This window comes from Callorhinus ursinus, unplaced genomic scaffold (assembly GCF_003265705.2).
Source record: "Callorhinus ursinus isolate GAN/ISIS: 27379988/994484 unplaced genomic scaffold, GSC_fseal_2.0 scaffold53, whole genome shotgun sequence".
Lineage (NCBI taxonomy): Eukaryota > Metazoa > Chordata > Mammalia > Carnivora > Otariidae > Callorhinus > Callorhinus ursinus.
The window spans coordinates 8,739,640-8,762,356 of record NW_027397115.1 but is presented as its reverse complement, the minus strand read 5'-3'; the positions used below and the strand labels follow the sequence as shown (position 1 = coordinate 8,762,356).

The 22,717-nt window shown below is 42.6% G+C and overlaps 1 protein-coding gene across 14 annotated transcripts in view; it reads left to right on the top strand.

The window, feature by feature from the left end:
• The window catches only part of SLC9A8 (solute carrier family 9 member A8), a 68,046-nt gene that overhangs the window by 5,208 nt on the left and 40,121 nt on the right, over positions 1-22,717 (top strand). For all 14 annotated transcript variants that reach the window (XR_012375605.1, XR_012375603.1, XR_012375604.1 and 11 more), the window contains 3 exons: positions 1,975-2,055; positions 16,422-16,480; positions 21,332-21,415. Coding sequence is in view for 10 of the 14 variants with exons in the window: in XM_073883993.1 (XP_073740094.1) it covers positions 1,975-2,055; positions 16,422-16,480; positions 21,332-21,415 (224 nt within the window). In the remaining 4 variants the exon portion in view is untranslated. The remainder of the gene's footprint in view (positions 1-1,974; positions 2,056-16,421; positions 16,481-21,331; positions 21,416-22,717) is intronic.

Genomic DNA, 22,717 nt, shown 5'->3' with positions numbered 1-22,717 from the left:
ACACTTAACCGTTGATGATCTTTGACTCTGCAGAAACAATGGTGAGTCATTTTTTTTGACTTACATTAGAGTTAACAATTAGCATCATTTGACACATTTTATGGGCCATTAAATTTATGGAGTTATTAAAATTGATATGCCTATGTTTTAATATAGTTTCCATAATTATTACTTCGGGCATGAACATTTAGAAGTATATTAACTTGTAGTATACCTATCCTCCTTACCACACAGAAGTTTTTGCCCTTCTTTTTTTCCAAGTATACTTGAAAACATGTACTTGTTGGTGTATAGGCGCATATACGTTCATAAGCACATTCACACGTATAGGCACATCTAGCTTGGATTTTGTTTGTTTTAATATAAATAGGATCCTATAACTTGCTTTTTCATCTCACAGAATGTCTTGGAGGTCTTTTTATGTTATTACTCTTTTTTGTATCTACTTCATCTTTTTTCTTTTTTTTTTTTAAGATTTTATTTATTTCAGAGAGAGAATGAGAGATAGAAAGCACGAGAGGGAAGAGGGTCAGAGGGAGAAGCAGACTCCCTGCTGAGCAGGAAGCCCGATGTGGGACTCGTTCCCGGGACGCCAGGATCATGACCTGAGCCGAAGGCAGTCGCTTAACCAACTGAGCCACCCAGGCGCCCCATCTTTTTTTCTTTTAAAGAATGTATATTTGTTAAAAGAAACAAAATATATCCCATTTTAACCATTTTACAGTGTATGATTCAGTGGCATTTAGTACACTCACGATGTTGTGCAACCACCACCATTATCTAGTTCCAGAATGTTCTCATCACCCCAAAGGGAGACCCAGTACCCTTTAAAAGCTGTCACTCCCCATCCTCCCCTACCCACAGTCTCTAGTAAACACTATTTTGCTTTCTATTCCTAGGAATTTGCCTGCTCCATTTCAGGCAAATAGCATCATACAATATGTGACCTTTTATATCTGGCTTCTTTCAGTTAGCATTGTATCTTCAAGGTTCATCCGTGTTGTAGCGTGTGTTAGAACTGCGTTAATTATTATGGGTGAATAATAATCCACTGTAGATATAGCACATCATGTGTATCCACTCATCAGTTGATGGACATTTGGCTTGTTTCTACGTTTTGGCTATTGTGAATAGTGCTGCTGTCGACATTTGTGAGAAAAGTCAGACGTTATTCTTATTTTGGCGACTGAGGAACGAAGGCAGTTGGGAGGGAGGTGGTGGGTGCCTGTGATTAAGGGCCCAGGGTTGGAATTGGGCTCAACCCTGCAGCACCCACCAGTGATGTGAGATTATGATAATAATTAGTTAAGAGGGGTGTTGGGGGTCAAATGAGACAGTGTTTGGGAAGTGCTCAGTGCACCACCTGGCTCATGGGGAGCCCTCTCCCAGTGGGAGCCCTAGTACCTAGCTGAGGGGCAGGCACCCCATCTTTTGGTCTCTGATGTTCTCATCACCAGACCAAAATATTTACTTTGTCCTCTTTGTATAAGACTCTCACTTCCTTCTCTATTCCAAGAGAACCCATCACATGGAGGCAAAATACATTGTGTCAGCATCTTCTGTTGCAGTTATATTCGCATAAAAGTGATTTCGTTGACTTCCTTCTCACCATTTCAGGTTTCCCAGTTGATTATTTCAAAAAAGTTGAAGACTTCTCAGAATCAGATTGATTCAAAAAATGATTGTATGAGGCTTAACGGGTTAGAAAAACATTAGATGTCTGTTGCTCTTTCAGTAAACCCTGGAACACAAACTAGTCCAGGCATATAAAGAAATATGGAGACAATGTTATAAACACTGTGAGTCTGTTTCCGGGTTAAGAAATAAGAGCTTGAAAATATAACTGCAGTTTATTATGTCATTGTCCCTTGTACATTTTCCTGGCAGCACCCCCAGAAGTAACCATGGCTTTGAACTTGGTGTTTATTATTTGAAATTGTGCCATTTTAACAATGTCTTATTTTTTCCCCACAGCTATCTGCATCATATTGGTGCATTTACTGATCCGATACAGATTACATTTCTTGCCAGAGAGTGTTGCTGTTGTTTCTTTAGGTAAGTGCTTATCAGTGATCCTATAAGAAAAGCAGTAACAATAACTTTTTTTTTTTAGTGTCTTCTTAGTGCCAGGAACCACATGAGATGTGGTATGTTCCTGATTTCATTTAAGCCTCACTGCCACTTGCCATGAGGGTGTTATGATCCCATTTTACAGATGAGGACACTGTGGCTTCAGAGACGGGCGATGACCTCCTAGAGATCACATAGATGCCCCTCTGTATAACTTGAAGGCCTTTCTGCTTCTAGAACTACCCTTGGGGCACATTGACCTCTGTTACCAGGCTGTGCAGACACCCAACTCAACTAAGGCGAGTAATTGACACTTAATTCATAGGGTCACTGAATTTTATAGCCAGAAGGGACTCTCACTTTAGGTTTAGGAGTAGGAATGGCTCACTTCCATGTCAGTCAGATCTAAAGTCTTCAGGAGCATTCCATTCTACCTCACTTAATTTCTCTCTTGTTTCCTGCGGCAGTTAATCGTTAAGATAGTTAGCCTCTGTATGTCAACTATAATTCAATAATAAATAATAAAAGAAAAGATAATTAGCCTCTGTTTAGAGGGAATGAATCGGTGTAATAACAGATGCGAGCTCACATGACAGTTAATTTAAATGGTTAATGAAGGAAGGTATAGGGACCTTATTTTTCAGTAAGTATTAAAATCAAGACTAAAATGTGGGTGGGAGGGGCGCCTGGGTGGCTCAGTCGTTAAGCATCTGCCTTCGGCTCAGGTCATGATCCCAGGCTCCTGGGATCGGGTCCCACATTGGGTTCCCTGCTTGACAGGAAGCCTGCTTCTCCCTCTCCCACTCCCCCTGCTTGTGTCCCTCTCTCGCTATCTCTCTCTCTGTCAAATAAATAAATGAAATCTTTAAAAAAATAAAATAAAACGTGGGGGGGTGCTTAAGGCATAGTATATAAGCTTTCACTAAGATCAGCTAAGGCGTTCATGAGTTTATGAAATTGTAGTTACTTTTATTAGATTCCACTTGTCTACTAATGATATTTAATTTTTCCTTATCATTGATGGTCTGTAAGTTAATTTTCTTTGCCTTATAGGTCTTGTTTAGCATATGTAGTAGTACTTTTACAGTATAGCGATGGTTTAGGTTAGCTTTGGAGATGAACATTCAGACTTTGATTCACCTCCTCCTGTACCATCTGCATTCCTACTACCCTGGTTCAGCCCCTCCTGTGTTTTCCCTGGGCCTCACGTTACTACTAAGTGTCAGGTTCTCGCCTGTGAGCCTTTGCATTGCCCCCTCATGTAAACCTCATAACCCACCAGTGATGCCACATCTTAAGGAGCTACACCACTGGATAGTACTGATCTTCAGTGAAGAGTTGGAAAACAATTTTTCTCAGAGTTCCCGTTCTTTATTTAGCAGGCTCTAGAGTGGCACATCCTGGTAGATTCGAACAACCTTAGCTAACGAGATAGTCTTTGAGCTCTAAGCATGGGATGATCATTTATTAACATCCCTTTTCTGCTATCAGGCATACTAAAAATAACCTACACAACTAATACCTATTCTGGGACATTCAGTAAAGACTTAAAACATGACTCCAAGGAATGTACAGTTTTGCGGTCAGTTTTCATAGTTTCTTAGAATAAGAACGGTAGTTGGTGTGTATTTAGGTATTCCATGTGCACATGGAAACGATAGTTCTTATAATTTGGTTTGGAATGTCATGTTCTTCGCTCTGAATGTTTGGGTAACTGCTTGTGTTAGGAGTTACAGCAGACATTGTTGCCTGCCCAAGGGCCTTTCCCCCTTCTTCCTTGAAAATAGAACCCTAATTTTGATTTTATTTTTTTTTTTTTTAAAGATTTTATTTACTTATTTGACAGAAATTGATAGCGAGAGCAGGAACACAAGCAGGGGGAGTGGGAGAGGGAGAAGCAGGCTTCCAGCCAAGCAGGGAGCCTGATGCGGGGCTCGATCCCAGGACCCTTGGATCGTGACCTGAGCCAAAGGCGGATGCTTAATGACTGAGTTACCCAGGTGCCCTGCTAATTTTGATTTTAAATTTGAAATAACATATCAAAAGGTATCTTGCCACAGTTGCACTCAAAGAAGACGGGCTCCTCCACGTCAAGACTGGTCTTTATGCCATCATGATAATTCCACTCTGCCATTGATTGCTTGAACAGGGTGAAGGCAGCAAGGCAGTATGAAACCCCGTTCTGGCCTGTGAGACCATGGAGAAGGGCTGAGGTGCACGGCACTCTCTCCTCTCTGATAAAAAAAAAATCTCCCCTACCTTTGATGCTGTCCTGTGAGGATGTGATGCCTGGAGAACTTGTGGACGTCTTGCAATCACTGTGGCTCAGATACAAAAGCCAGAATGCTAAGGATCGCCAAGGGGACAGATGGGAAACCCGGATTCTTGACTGCATTGTTGGTTTTGTTGAATTGATAGTTCTAAAGCTGCCTGTTATATGAAATAACAAACATCTGTGGTTGAAGCCATTTTTAGGCAGGTGTTCTTTTACTTGCAGCTAAAAGCATCTTAACTGATACAGGACTCTTTTCACTTAAGCGAGAAAATCAGTTAAAATTGATTCAAAGCAAACACATTGGTGGGGGTGGAGTTGTACACCCATTGGCCCATGGAACCGAGAAAGCTACAGGGGGCTCTAACTTCAGACTTAGCTGGATCAAGTCTCCTAGACTCCGTTTTTCTTCATTTCTCAACAGTGCTTCCCTTTGTTTTGGCTTCACTCTCAGGCAGGCTCTCTCCTGAACCTTTCCAGCTTCAGGTGTACTATCCTTACAGTAGCAATCACAGAGGGAAGAGTGACCTCCTCTTCTCCCTGTTTCCACCAGAAGTTGTAGGATGAACTCTGACCTCATGGCCTCCCCAGCCTGGACAGGGAGTGGAATGGTGTTGGGGATTGGCCAAGGCTCTCCATCTACAGGGTTAATTTCTTCACTGATGTAGCAGAAATAACTAGCCTGTACAGCCAGGTCATGGGAGGGTTGATGGAGAGTAAGTCTTGCTTTCAAAACTTCCGTTAGCTAACTCAGGTGATTGGAATGCTAAGAGCAGTTCCAGGGAGAGTGGCAGAGTCCAGAAAGTATTTTTTATTATGTTAGAGGACATTTGGTTAGAATTTGGAAATGCTGACAAAGCTATCAAAATAGTCCTGTATTTCATAAAGCTATGTAAATTGAAGGAGAACTTTTTTTCTCTTACTGGAGCAAAGTGTAACAAAATATTGATATATCCACCATTTCAAGAGTTTCCAAGTTTTGTGCCAACAAAGAATCTAGATGAAGCTGCCAGAGAAAATGGGGTTTTCCTTCTTTCAGGGATAAACTCTGCTGGCCTACCTCTTCTAACCCAGAGTTGCTTTTCAGTTTGCCGTCATTTAGAGACACGATTGGCCTTTGATGTTAAACATTCAGAGTTCCTAAGAAATTATTGATATAGAAAAGGACTATCTGCCCTTTAAAAGCACATTTCCCCCCTTCTATTTTATTGTGTTTTCAGATGAATCTCCAGACTTTTCTCATTCTTTTATAAAAAAGTATCAACATGAAATTTTAAAAGATATTTTCTTGACCCTTCAAAGCTTTTGGATACTTTCTATACTTATGGAATTCTGTAGCTTAGGCCTTTGAAAAAAATTTTTTTTCTCTTTTTTGCACAGAGAGCTATACAGAAACAGAAAAATCCTTTTCATTGACAATTTCAGCTATTTTTATTATGCTTCCTTCTCTTCCAGACCACATGTAGGCATATACATGGAGATTAGATGACTTTACTTGGTTTGAGTTTATATCATTTTTTGTGTTCTTTCGTTTTTACTACTCCTTCCGTATATTAAGTTCATATATTTACTTTTGTTGGTGCTGATTCACTATATATTTTGGGCTGAAATTTATAAGGTTTAAAAATGAAATAATTGTACTGCCTACTACCCACTGTTGTATGTAGCAAAACAGGAGATTTCTCTCCTCCCCTCCCCCCAATCATACTTTATTTTAGAGAGAAAAGTCAGAAGGGGTTAAGTAAGTACTGGAAATTTGCCCTATCCGATGCCAGTACTACCAATTAGACAACCCAGATTTGATTGCATCACTGACTAGGGTGCACACAGGAGTGCTCCCTTGTCATAACCTTCTTAATCTGTGCCTTTAGTTTTATAAACTCATTCTTGTTTTGACTAAAGGATTTTAATTTTTTTAATTTAGTGCTCTTTGTGTCATTGGGGGTTTTGAGTGGAAAGTGATGAAAAAATCACTTGGTTCCTGAGTTATTGACGAAAAGTAATTCAGGAAAAAACAGATGTAGTAATGATATTCTAATTGTACTTAAGTTCTAAAAAAAAATTTTTCTTTTTTTTTTTTAGACAAAGTGAGAATCCTAGCTGTAACTATAACAGCTTCTGTTCCTTTTTAGACTATTAAAGTCTAACTAATGCTGACAACAGCTTACGGTGTCTCACGAGGAACTCTCTCTGAATCTGAGGTGCTTTGATTTTTCTTTTTCTTTTTTTTTTTTAAGATTTTGTTATTTGAGAGAGAGAATGAGAGAGAGAGCGAGCACATGAGAGGGGGAGAGTCAGAGGGAGAAGCAGACTGAGCAGGGAGCCCGATGCGGTACTCGATCCCAAGACTTCCAGGATCATGACCTGAGGTGAAGGTAGTCGCTCAACCAACTGAGCCACCCAGGCGCCCCTGCTTTGATTTTTCTTAGAGAAGAAATAGGCATTCATTTGTTGGTGTTAAGAGTAGCTGTCTTAGAGGCAGAGGCCAAAATTGGTTGTCAAATTGACAAAATGATCACATTAGACTCAGGATTTTCGAGGCCGTTGCATTCCAAGGAACGGTGCTAGCGCAGACTCTTAGTTCCTGGACACAGGTCAGAGGTGATGAGGTCTCCTTGGAACACCTGTTGCTCTTTTACTGCCGTGAACTCAATGTGTGCTCGGTGTGGAATAACTTCCTCCTTTTTCCTGGAGTCTTGCTTGGACTTCCCTAGTTTTATGGTCATCTTCTCTTAGTTGAGCATTTTATCATCCGTAGGTTGGATTTCATATTTAAATCTCCTAGTTATGCCAGAGTAGGGAGATAGGCTAAATTTTAAAACATGAAAGGTTATTAAATAATTGTATTCTGACATCTGCATTTTGGGTTGATTTCTTGAATTTCCTCTCTCACCACCTAAATGTTCTCCTCTGTGGTGGAAAAAGGAATAATGTGAGCTACTTTTTTTTTTTTTAAAGATTTTCTTTGTTTATTTGAGGGAACGAGAGCGCATGAGAGGGGGGAGGGTCAGAGGGAGAAGCAGACTCCCTGCCGAGCAGGGAGCCCGATGCGGGACTCGATCCCGGGACTCCAGGATCATGACCTGAGCCGAAGGCAGTCACTTAACCAACTGAGCCACCCAGGTGCCCTAATGTGAGCTACTTTAAAACAAAACATATAAAACAGGCTTTCCCCAGAAAACAAACAGCACTGAGGTACGGATTCCCATCTTTTAAATTAGAGTATCTTTGAGGTATCTGCTTTCAAATAGGTGGCAGAATCAAGGATTGGATTTTCAAAATTACCTTATGATAATATAACTTGATTCTGTAATTACAGTTGCCAAAATGTGCTAAAAATATTTTCAAAACAATCATTTGTGGGTAAAAGAGTATTACATAATTATATTCCTTTTTGCTTCATTATATAGTAGCAGGTCTATCTCCTCATGATGAACAGGGTCAATTATCCCTGCCAGTATGGTAACCTGTTTCCAGGCCTGCTGGTCTTTTGGCTCAAGGAGCCCAAAGGGACCAGGCAGCAGCCACTGTAACTCTTACTATGTGAATCCTGGGGTAATGTCACCTTCTGGGAGCCAGGACCTTTCGACCCCCTGAGCCTGAAGTTGCAGCCTAAGGAAGCAGAAGTTCCCCAAGTAGGGATCGCCGGTCCCAGATGAGTCCCTGAGAATGATGTTGAGTGGGGCCACTCCTACTTTTACCCATTGTGTGTTGTCTGTACCCGTGCTTACCCCTGCGGATGTACCGCCCTATAATGGCCATTGGTGTTTTGTTTTGTTTAAGATTTTTATTTGAGAGAGAGAGATCACGTGCGCATAAAGGGGGGAGTGAGGGAGAGGCAGATGGAGAGGGAGAAGCAGACTCCCTGCTGAGCAGGGAGCCCCATGCGGGCTCCATCCCAGGACCCTGGGATCACAACCTGAGCCAAAGGCAGACACTTAACCAACTGGGCCACCCAGGTGCCCCTGGCTATTGGTTTAAGGAGTAAATTGCATCCTTGGGGGGAGCTCCATTCTTCATAGCATGTCCTCTCCAAGCTGGTGCCTCAGCTTCTCTGAGACCCTCTTACCACTCTGGCTGGCCAGCAGCTTCTGCATGGGGTGGTATGTGGTATAGGACCATGTGGAGTCCGTGGTCACATGCCCACTGCTGCCCCTTCTTTGCCATAAAGGGAGTCTCTTAGTTTGACACATTGTTATGCGGTATCCCACTTTGGTGGATCAGGCACTTGTGGGCCCTGGACAGTGGCACTAGCCAAAAGACATACAGCCAGCACACGCGTCAGTCTCAGTCAGGATGAACTACCGCCCTTTCCATTGATGTAATGGAGTTGCCATCCTGTAGCTAGCTGGTCTTCACAAGGGATGGAACCACATCAGGTGATAGGTGTTGGTCTCTGTGGCTGTCCAGTGCTCCACTCAGCAATGGCAGTAGCTCGCACAGCCATGGTGTGAGGGGTTCATGCTGTCGAGCCCCTGCCCAGCTCCCGTCGCTGCCACCATATCTTCTGTGTTCATGAGCCCATTGCACAAACACTGACGTGGCTGAGCCGAGAGGCGGGCTGAATCCTCCATGAACCAAGCTTGGGTTTTTCCTCTTGTCAGCTGGTCATGAAGAACTCCCAACGAGGCGGTATGTAAGGCCATATGTAGGAACCGAGAGAGGTGTTGACATAACAGCCATAGCGGGCACAGAGGCCTGGGGCGCCTGTTCACGCCTGTGTCCTCTAGGCCCACACAAGCCTGATCTGCAATGTAACACTTTCATCTTACAATGCATTGCTGCTGGGCCCACCTGGCCTTAGAGCTGGGTAGATATGGCAACCTCTCTTAGAAAGGACAGTTCTGAGCACATGAGCACTTGATGTCCTATGCTCAGATACTCTGTTTCTACCAGGGCCCCAGAGCATGCCAGGAGCTCTTTGGGTTTTTATCCTCAGGTGTTTTTCAAATGGTGTATAGTTTCTCTGCTGCAAATGGCAAGACCTTGCTCCAGAACCCCAGAGATCTATGCTGAGCAGCCCTCCTATTGCAGCTTGCCTGAGACATCACACACCATCCCTTTCTACCATAGATACTTCTACTACTGTGCGGTCTTCCACTTGGTACGGCAGAAGCAGCAAAGCTGCTTGAACTGCAGCCCGACCTGCTGCAGGGCCCTTTCTTCTGGGCCCCGCTCAAAACTTTCAGCCTCCTAAACCAGCAAATGGATTGAAGTAGTTTTCTTCAAACCTGGAGGAGGCCTACCAGGCCTTGCGCTTCTTTCTCAGTGGTGGGAGGCGGAACGTGCTTTGCTTGGAGGCGGAACGTGCTTTGCTTGGAGGCATGGTCTGTCATGCTGCAGACCACTTGACCCCTAACAGCTTCCCTGGTGGGCAGGTCCCTGAAACTTTCTATCCTCTGAAGCCTCTGTGTCTCACCAAGACATTGACTCGCCACTTCTTGTCATATCAGATTAACATGATATCCACAGTCTAGTGGACCAATGTGTTGTCCCGGGGAATGTCCATATGGCCTGGGTCCTTTGGGACTAGGTTATGACAGAAAGCAGGAATTAACAGAAGGCGTTTGACTTATTTGGAGCTTCTTTGTAATCTCTAAATAGCCTGGGGAGCTCTGTATTCCAGCAAGGAGGTGGGGGCACTTCTCCCAGCCCAGAGGGTCCACAGGAATCTGGAGGTTCAAGGTGTTCGTGTACATCTCCCCAAGATAACTCCCCCACGTCTCAGAGTCCCACTTCTTCCTTAGCAGGCCTGGCAGGAGAAGGTATAGATGGACCTTCTTGAGTTCAACTTTCTCGGAAGATCTGCCCCTCTGGCGGTTAAGTCCCATGCCTGATCTTCAGCTCTAGAAGCCCTCCAGCTGCAGGTGATGGGGGTCTACTTACATGTTGCCAAGGAAGCCCTATGACTCTCACCCTTTGCTTTTAGGTTGGTGATTGCCTGAGCCTGGTCATTTTCTCTTTCCAAACATCAGTGGCCCCCGGCAAGCACCACACAATTCCACTGTTCTTGTTTCCCCCACCCCTCTCCAACCCTGCAGATACTGCCTGAGCCACTGCCTCCCACCCATGTGCCCACCTGGCTGGCCACAAGGGAGTTCCAGCAGTCCAGGGCAGTCCCAGGTGAGTGACTGCCAGGACTTTACCACCACGCTGGGGTCCTCATTGCTCACTGGCTGCTGCGTAATCCAACCCCAGAAGCACAGCACCTTTCGAATTTGCTTCCTGGAACCACTCCACTCCTGGAACCAGTGGTCTTAAGCTGGCTGCCTAAAAGCAGAGTCTGAGATGGTTGGGGAACAGATAATTTATGGAGGGGTGCTCTTTATGAATAAATCTGTGAGGAAGGGAGGAAGCCAGACTAGGGGAGGAGAAAGAGCCAAACACTGGGCTGGATCTCAGTTTCAGCCCAGCCAGGGCCTCACTAGGAAGACAATGGAGCAAGAACCCATGCTGTGGTTGTCCCTTTTTAAAGCCAGGGGTTGGACTCCTAATGCTGGCTCAGTGAGTCATTGGCTGTGAACTGGTGCAGAGCGGGCACAACTTCCTGATAAGTGCCTTTGGGCAGCTGAGGGCACTTCTCTGGAGTAGGGGACAGCTGTGAGCACTTAGCAGCCAGCGTTCTCAGCAGCTCACACAGATGGGCCCAGTGAAGGGAGCTGGGCACGCGTCATGGCGTGAGAATGAAAAATGCCTGTAACCTTGACCCAACAATCCCTCTTTCAAGGGTTTTTGCTCTGGATGCCCCCACCCATGGGGAATCGTATTTATTTAGATGGGAATGGCAGTGATAGCAAAAGCCTAGAAAAAAGCCCAGAGACTCAAATTTTCAGAGTATTCTTCTACCTTTTAAGTTTTGAACCATGTGCATCTGTTATATAATCAAATAAAGATAAAATCATTCTTAAACAATTCTGGATCTGCTATTATTCACTAGGTAAGTGATGCTGGGCCTTAGCCTCGGTTTCCTTATTTATAAAGTGTAGGCAACAGGACCTTCACTTCCTAGAGTTGCAGATATCGAGCAGGGTAATACATAGAATTCATTTAGTATAATGTCTACCTGCTAAGTAATCATTAACTGTTAGCTGGGGCTATTAATATTGTCATCTATATTATTATTTTTTTTAAGATTTTATTTATTTATTTGAGAGAGAATGAGAGAGCATGAGAGGGAAGAGATTCAGAGGGAGAAGCAGACTCCCTGCTGAGCAGGGAGCCCGATGTGGGACTCGATCCCGGGACTCCAGGATCATGACCTGAGCCAAAGGCAGTCGCTTAACCAACTGAGCCACCCAGGCGCCCCTATCATCTATATTATTATGGTTTATTGCCTTGCAGGGTAGTTGTGAGAATGAACAAAAATGTGTATATTTTATACATTAGCACAGTGCCTGGACATAAGGGGTGTGTGTATTTTTAACACGGGGCAAATAAATATATATGTACATATGTATCTGTTTTTTAAGGGAATTAAGATCATGTTCTACATACTGTTTGGCAACCTGATTATCATCTGTAAGACATCTTAAGCATTTTTTCTGTAACATTAATTATCAGGAACATTGCACAGTGATGGTGGTAGAGCAGCAATGCACCCTGGAAGAGATGAGGGTCCTCAGGCTGTAACAGCTGTGCAGACAGGCTGGGGCAGTGCAGTCTGCCTGTTATCACGAAGTGGTAGGATGTCCAGTGTCACTTGGTGGCCCTGAGCCATCAGACAGGCCACGTCAACTCTGAGCCTTCCTACCTGAAGTATTCTCTTGAGGATTAGAAATAATTTAAAGTGACAAATCCTGGGAGAAGGGGCTCAACAAATATTAATTGTTCCCGATGTTTTGAATTAATCCAGTGGTGTCCATGGTGAGGTGTGTGCACCAAGACCCATTGAGGGCAGAAGAAAATGTCAGAACTTGAGTTTCTGTTTATTTTTTTTTAAAGATTTTATTTATTTATTTGACAGAGAGAGCGAAAGAGCACAAGCAGGGGGAGCAGCAGAGGGAGAGGAAGAAGCAGGCCCCCTTCCGAGCAGGGAGCCTGATGCGGGACTCGATCCCAGGACCCTGGGATCATGACCTGAGCCGAAGGCAGATGCTTAACCATCTGAACCACCCAGGCGCCCAAGTTTCTATTTATTTTTAATCTCACTCTTTTACAGTCTCTATTTTGTGTGTACATTTAAATATATTAATACAGTAGTGCTGTCTTTTAATAAGATAAAAATTTGTAACTCGAAAGTACATGCTTATATTCTTTTTACTGGTAAGAATGTACAAAATTGTATCTAATAGGGCTTTATTTCCATCTGGTGGTTAGTTGTGTGGTATGAATTCCTCCTGTAGAGTAGATTGATTTGACCTAACTTGGAACCTTAGTCTCAAAAGGAAAAGCAGTAGCTTGCCAGTCTCACACTGCATATTTAGTCTAGGATATCTAGAAGGGATTGCTCAAGTAATAATAGTAACAGTAGGAATAGTAACATCACATCGTATTCTACAAAGCTTTCTAGTGCCTCATAAATAATAATATAGAAACAAGCTTAGGCAATAGAATAATTATGATTATAATCAATAGGTATAATAATAGATAATTATAAATAATGATTTTCAAATGCAGCTGCTTCACATGTAATCACAAAAGCATTAACCATGGTATTATACACTTACAAGGGAAAGAGAAAGTTGAGGTTTTAGTAGAGCAGGAAAACACTAGCTTTAAAAATGAAATCTGAAACCATGAAAAGAGGTTCTGCGTCCCTAGTAATCAGGAATGATTACTGAATGCAGATTAGCTGCAAATGCAAAGTGAAGCAAAGTACAACTTCTTGCCCATCATATGGGGCAGAAATGTTAGTCTGATGATTATCCAGGGTTGGTGAGGATGTGGGAGTGCTCTGGGGCAGCAGTATAACTCGGTGCAACCACTTTGGAGGACAGTTTGGCAGCATTCTCAAGAGAGAAAAATGTTTATGCTGTTCACTGTCTCTGGATATGCCCTCAGGAAACACTCTTACACAAAGAGGCGAGAACCAGCATGTTCATTGCAGGACCGCTGTTAACAGCAAAGGGTTGGAGACAGCTATCATTTGCGGAACGGTTAAAAAAACTGTGACTTTTTATTTTTTTTATTTTTATTTTTTTAAAAGTTTTTATTTATTTATTTGAGAGAGAGTGAGAGAGAGAGAGCCCAAGAGGGGGTAGGGTCAGAGGGAGAAGCAGACCCCCCGCTGAGCGGGGAGCCCGATGCAGGGCTCGATCCCCGGACTCCAGGATCATGACCTGAGCCGAAGGCAGTCGCTTAACCAACTGAGCCACCCAGGCGCCCAAAACTGTGACTTTTTAAAAAATTAAAGTATAATTGACATACCATAAACTTCACAGTTTTTAAGGTGTACAATTCAGTGCTTTTCAGTATATTCACAGGACTGTGCAACCATCAACCACTATCTAATTACAGAACATTTTCATCACTGAAAAAGAAACCTCTACCTATTAGCAGTCACTCCCCATTCCCTCCTTCCCCCCTCCCTTGGCAACCACCAACCTACTTCCTGTCTCCGTAGACTTGCCTATTACATACATTTTGTATAAATGAAATTGTACAATCTGCGGCCTTTTTTTATAACAGATTTATTAAGATATAATTCATATATGATACAAGTTATCCATTTTAAATGTACTATTCAGTGGGTTTTAGTATATTCAGAGTTGTACAACTATCACAACAGTCGATTTTATTAGAAAATTTTCATCACCCCAAAAAGGAACCCCATTCCCTTGAGCTGTCACCCCCCCAAACCCCTCCTCCCCAGTCCAAGGCAACCATTTCTGTCTCTAGATTTGCCTCTCCTGCATGTTTTGTACAAATGGGTCACAAAATAGGTGTCTTTTGTGCCTGCCTCCTTTCACTCAACACGTTTTCAAGATTCATCCACGTTGAGGCATAGATCAGTGCCCCGTTTTTTTTAATTGCCAGGTATTATTCCATTGTGTGAATGTGCACTTTGTTTCTCCATTCATCAGTTGATGAACATTTGCGTTGCTCCCACCTTTGGACTACTGTGAATAATGCTGCTAATGAACACCCATATACAAATTTCTGTTATGAGCGTTTGTTTTCTGTGCTGGGTCATATGGTAACTCTCTTTTACTTTTTCAGGAACTGCTAAACAGTTTTCTCACAGTGACTGCACGCATTCCCACCAGCAATGTATGAATAAGGGCTCCTGTTTCTCCATACCCTTGCCCCACTTGCTTTCCTGTCTTTTTATGCTAGCCATCCTAGGGAGTGTGAAGAGCTATCTCATTGTGGTTTTGATTTGCATTCCCCTAATGATGTTAAGCATCTTTTCATGTGCTTGTTGGCCATTTGTATATCTTCTTTGGGGAAATATCTATTCAATGTGTGGCATTTTTATGCTATGCTGCAGAGCTGTTCAAAGGAATGAGGCAGATCTATATGTAATAATCGCTGAGTGCATCTCCCAAGATTTAACACTGAGCAAAATAGCAAGTAGTAGAATGATGCATTACCGTACTGTAAATTTTATATAAACACACACTCAGGACTGTGTGGCTAAATATAAACATGTAAGAGGATAGAGAATGATCTGGTAGAATATTTCCCAAACTTATAAAGATGGTTGGTAACCCGGGAGCAGGAAGAGAAAGAACTAAGGTGGGAGTGGGGGGTGGGATCTCATCAAAAGGGACTTTTGTCTTATTTATAACATTTTACAAAGTACTCATGAGCTATTTGATTAATAAAAAATTGTATTAAAAAGTCCTTAAAATGTATACACCATTTGAAAAGAAAAGAAGAGAGAAGCAACTGGGGAACCCTATCTGGAGAGGTTAGAGACTTCCCTCAGAAGTCTCTAATTAGCATTAAACGTCAATCAGTGCTTTCATGCCACCTGGCAAGTGAATGGACAACTTCTTTTCCGAAAATAGGTTCATTGACTCTTTACAGCCCAAATCTATTTTGTCTTGGTCTCTTTTTCAAAGTAATTTTATTATTGTTTTAATAATATGTAACAGTTCAAATAGTACTTTGAACTGTTTATAAAGTTTATAAAGGTTTATAAAGTTAAACTTATCTCCTCACCTGAAACGCCCTTCCCCACAGAAGTGAGTCTTCCGTGCACTTCCTTTTCCTGATAAACTTCTCTTCTAGGATCGTCTCCTCGCCCCACCCAACAAAGTGTGTTTCTTCGGCTTTCTGCCTTTCTGGCTTTCTGTTGTTGATGGGGAGAAGCTCCTTCCTCTGTAGTGGGGAGGGAAGGCTTTGTCTTTAAGAGTCTATGACCGTGGTCTTCAGGCTTGCTTTGTATAACCCCCTACAGAGATTGTGATTTAGTAGGTCTGGAGTGCTGCTGGGGTGTCTTTATTTTTATGAAAAGCTCCCATGGTGATTCTGATGAGTCAACAGGGTTAAAAATCATTTGTCTAGTGAGTAACAGAGCCATCATAAACTGTCCTCGTGATGCTTCTTTGAGAATTATTTTTGGTAGGTTCTTTATGAGAGAGTAATGAGCCTGTCAGCCTTAAGGAAACATGCCTGAACTCAGATGGTCTGTTTTGTTCCAGGAATTTCACAGAATTTTTACTTTAGGTTATTTTTAGCATTGAGGTTTTATCTCCAACTGAATACTCTGCATAGAGCTGCCATCTGAATCTAAGAAAGCGATCTTGGATTCTTTTTTGAAAATGGTAAGATTATGCAGTATAGGGCCAACTTAGTTCGTGGGCTTTCTGTCATTTCACATTGAAGATGGGCAGATGTAGCAAAACTGACAGGTGTTAAATCTTCTGTGCCCAGCAGACTATCCTTGGGTCTTGTTTTGTCAAGCTTTTTGTTTCCTAGCCGCACCCCACCCCGTTGTTGTTGACTTTATTATAGTATGCTTGCCTGAGATGCAACTCAGAACTTCACATTGGTTTCCATTATTAGGTTTTCAGACATAAAACTTGCAGAAATCCATAAAAGCCATTTAAAGACATAGTTTCTCTGGAATAATAAACCTGAGTAATCTTTCTCATATCTTAAATTATGTTCAATTTTATATTTTCTCTTCTAGGTATTCTCATGGGAGCAGTTATAAAAATTATAGAGTTCAAAAAATTGGCAAATTGGAAGGTAGGTTTTCCCACCTGTTGATTTTTGAACATACTTAAAATTTTTATTGGTTGTCCTTAATTTTATAACACTGATGGTTAGTTATGGTGGCTTATCATTACTTGACTCTCAGTGAAGTTTATATTGTCCCATTAATTTTTTAACATTCTACTGGATTAGGGTTGATATCTTTACATCTGACTTTTTTGAAAAAAACGTAAGTCTCACACTGCTTCAAGTTAACCCGGGAGCACTCAGTGTCATGTTTTGTTATTTATTTTAATTTGTATAATCTTAGAATAACCTGCTGCTGTCTGGGGGGAAGTCTCTAATTAGCATTAAACGTCAATCAGTGGTTATTGCTGACAGCTGAAGATAAAACGGATTTGTCCAGCACCGTAGAACTTACAGAATGCTTTCTACACTGTAGCTCATGTTGTCGTCATGAAAACCACATGAGGTAGATTGACCACATATTATCATCACTGTGTTTTTACAGATGAAGAAAGTGACCACAGAGAGGTTGAGACATGTCCAACATCACAGAGCTAGGAAGTGGCTGAGTTGAGCCTTAGGGCCAGATGAGCTGGCCCTGTGTATTCTGTATTCTCTCCACCATACACCATGCTGTCCTCAGTGTGTGGGTGTTCTTACCCTTGTGTTCATATAGTAGTCCTCATGTGGGCATCATCTTGTGGTACAAGGACTAACCGAAACTCAAATTTCAACTTGTGCATCCTTGGGGCGCCTGGGTGGCTCAGTCGTTGAGCGTCTGCCTTCGGCTCAGGTCATGATCCCAAGGTCCTGGGATCGAGCCCCGCATCGGGCTCCCTGCTCGGCAGGAAGCCTGCTTCTCCCTCTCCCGCTCCCCCTGCTTGTGTTTCCTCTCTCGCTGTCTCTCTCTCTCTCTCTGTCAAATAAATAAATTTAAAAAAAAACACACACACAAAAAAACTTATGCATCCATATTGAGTACAGAGATTTTAAAAGTGTGTAACAAAATTGATTGTGTAGAGGGCAGTAAGGTTCATTTCAAAATATTAAAGAATATTTTGTAGCTATAATTTAGCACATTCAAACCTCTCTTATCTTGATTCAGCTCCTAGGTGCTAGGATTAATTTACCTAGGAAACTGTAGAGTGTAAAATTTGCAAAACAAGCGACATGGTCTGACCTAAAACACAATTTGAACTGTTATACTTAATATTCAGGAAATATTGTACATATTAAATGAATTCTCAAAATACATGTTGAGCTCCTCCTATGATAGACCTCCCCTTAGCTGGGGAAGGGACGGGGCAGGCCCCACTGGAGCACATTGTGAATGATCTCTCTGGTCTACTACAACTGGTTAAATTTCATCACCCTCACAGTGGCTAGGTTGTAGGGCAGGGGACACAGACTGTAACCCTTTCTCTATTCCTGCATACAGCCTGATGTGTAGATAAAGCCTGCTAACACATTTTGATTTAAATCAAAATTTAACTGATCCAATTTAAAATCAGTCACTCAAAATTGGACCTGATTTTAAACAATTAAAAATTGTTTTATTTTAAAATATTGTAAATCTATATAAAATGCTGGAAATTGCACATAAAAACCTGAACTTCTAGCTTCCCTTGAAGAAACAGAAACTCTGTTAACATCAGGCCCACATGCCGCCCCACAGAGATTCAGCAGCTGTTCCTTGGGGGAATGCTGTGTCGCCCGGGGAGCCTGTGAGTTGGTGACCCTTGTTCTGAGCAGTGGGAGCCTAGGGGTGGGGCGGGGAGGTTGTCCTCCAAGTTTTGTATGCTTCAATTTTGTTGAATTTATTTTTCAGTGGACGTTCCTTTCCAAGTTAAATAATAGTAGTATATTTAATGGTACAGGCAAGTGAAGCAGAGTTGGGTGGTGAATGTAATTAAGCGCCCAAAGAGCCGTCCAGGCGATCTGGGCTTGACCTCAGAGGAAGGGGGCGGTTTCTAGGCCAGGATACTTGGGCCAGGCTTCCTGGAGGAACAGGTGTTTGTGGAAAGCTGGAGCCGAAAGCAGGACACCTGTTTGGAAACCGGGTGCTGCGGGAAGCAAGAGGAGATCAGAAAAAACAAGGAGCCTGGTGTTCTTTCCGTGCAGTTCTGCTGCCAGACTATCCCCCTGGGCCTGCCTTCCACCTGTATTGTCATATACTTATGTATTTATTTCTTGAAGCAAGTTGCTTTTTTATGTATATATATTTTTTGTAGCAGTTTTTTTTTTAAAGGCTTTGGTTGTGGTAAAACATAAAATGTATCATTTTAGCTATTTTTAGGTATATATTTCAGTGGCTAACTACATCTAACTACATTCACAATGGTGTATAATCATCACATTATCTATTTCCAGAACTGTTTTATCATCCCAGACAGAAACTCTGCCTAGTAAACTACTCCCCAGTCCCCCCTCCCCACAGTCTATTCTGCCTTTTTTTTTCAGTATTGTCTGTTTTTCAGTAGCCCCCTATTCTACTTTGTATCTTTATGAATTTACCTATTTTAGGTACCTTATGTAAGTGGAAACATTTGTCCTTTTGTGTCTGGTTTATTTTACTCAGTGTGATGTTTTTAAGGTTCATTCATACTGTAGCATGTGTCAGAATTTCCTTCCTTTTGTGGCTGAATAATACTCTTTTGTAGGTATATACCACACTTGTTTATCCATTCATCTGTTGATGGACCATTTCTACCTTTTGGCTATTGTGGATAATGCTGCTGTGAACACTGGTATATATACTATAGATGTTTATTTTAAAGGAGACATTATAATACCAGGTTATAATACTGTGGGAAACCAATACTGTTTTTATAAATAAATATGATAAAACAAAGTAGTGCAGAGGCCTCCTGAAGCCTCTGAGGTCAAGCTTGTTCTGTTGAAAAGGGAGATCAGCACATTGAAGAGAGGCTTTATACGCCCTCACGCCAGCCTGCAGTGTCTTTGACTTAATTGGGACTGGAAAAGAATCAAAGGGGGCTGACTTTCTCAATCTGGGGCATCAGTGGTATATGGCATACTGCTCATGTACCATCTAAAATCACCTCATACCATTTTGGGGACGATGTTGCCAGAAGGAACCTAGGATCTTTCTGTAACCCTACTCACTCACTCTAAGGTGGGACATTTCATTTCCTGTGGCTGCCGCAGCAAATTACCAAAACTGGGGGGCTTAAGACCACAGAGATTATTCTTCCATAGTTCTAGAGGCCAGAAATCTGAAATGAAGGTGTTGGCAGGGCCATGTTCCCTCTGGGGAGCAAATCCAGGCTCTGGGGGGAATCCATCGTTGGCTTTTGCTGGTTTTGATGGTCCCAGGTGTTGGTTGGCAATGGCAGTGTAACCCCTTTCTCATCTCTGTCTTCACATGTCCTCCTTCGCCGTGTGTGTCCTTTCCTGTCTCTTGTAAGGACACTGTCATTGGGTTTAGGGCCCACCCTGTTCTAGTATGTTCTCATCTGGATTCTTACATTACACCTTAATTACATCTGTGAAGACCCTGTTTTCACAGTAGGTCACATCTGGGGTTCCAGGTGGACATGAATTAAGCCTGGAGGACACCATGCAACCCGCTACAGGTGGGTTCTCTTTTTTCTCAGGGTGGGGTGGGGGGTTAGTTTCTGAAACCCCAAAAGAATCTATACAGCAGTCCCACTGCACAGATCCTGAGAATAGGTTGCCCCACAAAATAGAGATCGGCCCATTTCTTTTCACATGGTCCCAGTCTGAGTCATGAGCTTGTTGCATGGGCAGTTATTTTAAGATTTAATAAGGCATTTTCAGAAGTCATCATTTGCTTTCTATTTTGAGCCTTTGAATGTTATTTTAGTCTTTATGGTAACAGCTGTACATTTGTAAGAATACACTTAGCCATTCTTTTGAATAGGGATTTTGACAGGAAATCTGACTGTCAAGACTGTGGCATGAAAACTTTCATATGAAAAAGGGCCTAATTAATACTGCAGTTACTAAGTAGGCTTTGTATTACATGCAGCCATTTTGGATTTGAGGACCAATATGAATTTCCCCCCCGTACCTCAACAATTAGAGGTATTAATATACAGAATGAAATTATTATGTCATCCCTCTAAAGATGGCCATATTCTGGCATGGCAAGGGGCTTGCTTGATAGCCATGTCCCAAGTCACAAGGGCATCAGATGGAGACTATTCCATCATAGTCCCAGATTTAGGAAAATGGCACAGTTGTCTGTGACAGGCAGAGAAAAGGCAGGGCTGTTTTAAACATGTATAGGGTTTACTCTTCCTCTAAGTGGATTGTTTTAGGGCTTACTGTTACTTTTTCCCAGAGAATTTCAATTTGTGGGCTTATTGTTGAAAGTGTCCTATTTTAATTGAAATGTTTTCTGTATTAAAATTAACTTTCTTTCCTTAGTAAAGAATGAAAAGCAGGGGCACCTGGGTGGCTCAGTCAGTTAAGCATCCGACTCTTGATTTCGGCTCAGGTCGTGAGATTAAGCCCTACGTCGGGCTCCGTGCTGGGTGTGGAGCCTGCTTAAGATTCTCTTTCTCCCTCTCTCTCTACCCCTCCCCCCTCCCTTTCTATAAAAATTAAAAAAAAATAATGAAGAGCATATACTGTGTGTTTGGAAGCAGTTCATCCTGTTTCTTATGCTGGTCACCTTTTAAAATCACTTGTCCTACATTTTTTAATGCAGGTTTTATTACGTTTTTTGGTTTCTTCTGCTGCTTGGTTTTATCATCAGGTACTCTTTTAAACATTGCATGTTTCCACTGGGCCTAAGAGAACAATTAATTACTTTTGGCTCTTCACCGATGGATTTATTTCTTAACTACACAAATTTCCATGCTTCTGAAAATACCCATTTTATATTTACAGGAAGAAGAAATGTTTCGTCCAAATATGTTTTTCCTCCTCTTGCTTCCTCCTATTATATTTGAGTCAGGATATTCATTACACAAGGTAAGACTCAGGCATGCATTGGTGCTTTTGGTCTAGGTGGCTGCCCATGTTGGTAAGGCAGGCTTCCGAAAAACTTGGGTGTTGACCTAGCAGTGGAGGCTCTGCGCCGACACTCCGGGGGTGCACGTAGAAGCTGGACTGCACTGCCAGACTTAGGGAGAGGAGCAGACATACCTGGTTTCAGGCAGTGTGGCTTATTAACTAGTGTTTTCCGTAGAGGGTTGTTTTGCCTAGGAAGTGATGGCCTGAGTGATTTTAATTGGTGTACAGACGATTCATTGATTCCTCTTGTTGGACACAGACTGACACATGTAGGAGCACAGACTGTCCTGGGACAGCAGGGACATGTGCCTCAGGCCTTTTGATTCTCTCAGCTCACCATGTCAGGCCTTTCTCCTCCCTTGGGCCTCTGCCTCCTTCAGTGGGTCCCCTCTCAGTGTTTTGTCCTGGGCCTCAGCTCCCAGCTGATAGCCCCTCACCCCCAGTCTCCCTTTCTTCCTGCCCTTTCCCTGGCCCAGCTTCTCCTTACCAGACTGGAGCCTCATGCTTGTTCCCAGTTCCCCAGCCCCTTCTGGCCCATCACCTAGTCCCACAGTTACTCTGCCTATTCCTGGCTCCTCAGCTTGGAGAGTGGCCTCACTGTCCCCTGCTCACTTCCCTGCTCTGCCCCAGCATTTCTGGTCTCTTTCCTCCAGCTTCCAGTGAGACCCTTTTCTGCCTGGGCAGGAGCTTCTCACTTTTAAGCCAGTTTGTATGTATGTGTGTGTGTTTTGGGGCGAGGAGGGTTGGGGATGTCTTTTTCTTGTCCATGAGTTTTCTTTAAGTGTATTTAAGTTTTAAAATAAAAAGGTGGGGCGTCTGGGTGGCTCAGATGGTTGAGTGTCTGCCTTCGGCTTGGGTCATGATCTCCAGGTCCTGGGATCAAGCCCCACCTTGGGCTCCCTGCTCAGCTGGGAGTCTCCTTCTCCCTCTGCCTCTCCCCCTGTCTTGTGCTCTCTCTGTCAGACATTCTCTCTCAAATAAATAAATCTTAAGAAAAATAAAACAAAAATGTGATTCAACTTAAAATATTTGTAATACAGCAGTTATTTTGTGAATGTGATTAAAAATTGTGAAGGTTAGAAGGTGTGGTCTAGCCTCAGAGAGAGGAAAGAGCCTGGACTTTCAGAGAGATGTAGTCTAATCATGCGCTGCCCCCTACAGGTGTCTTTTGGGTAAAGTAAAAAATTAAAAAAACAAAAAACCCTGAAAATCCTACCTCTCAGGTTGTTTGAAGGTTTGCACTAGATGAAAGAATGTTTG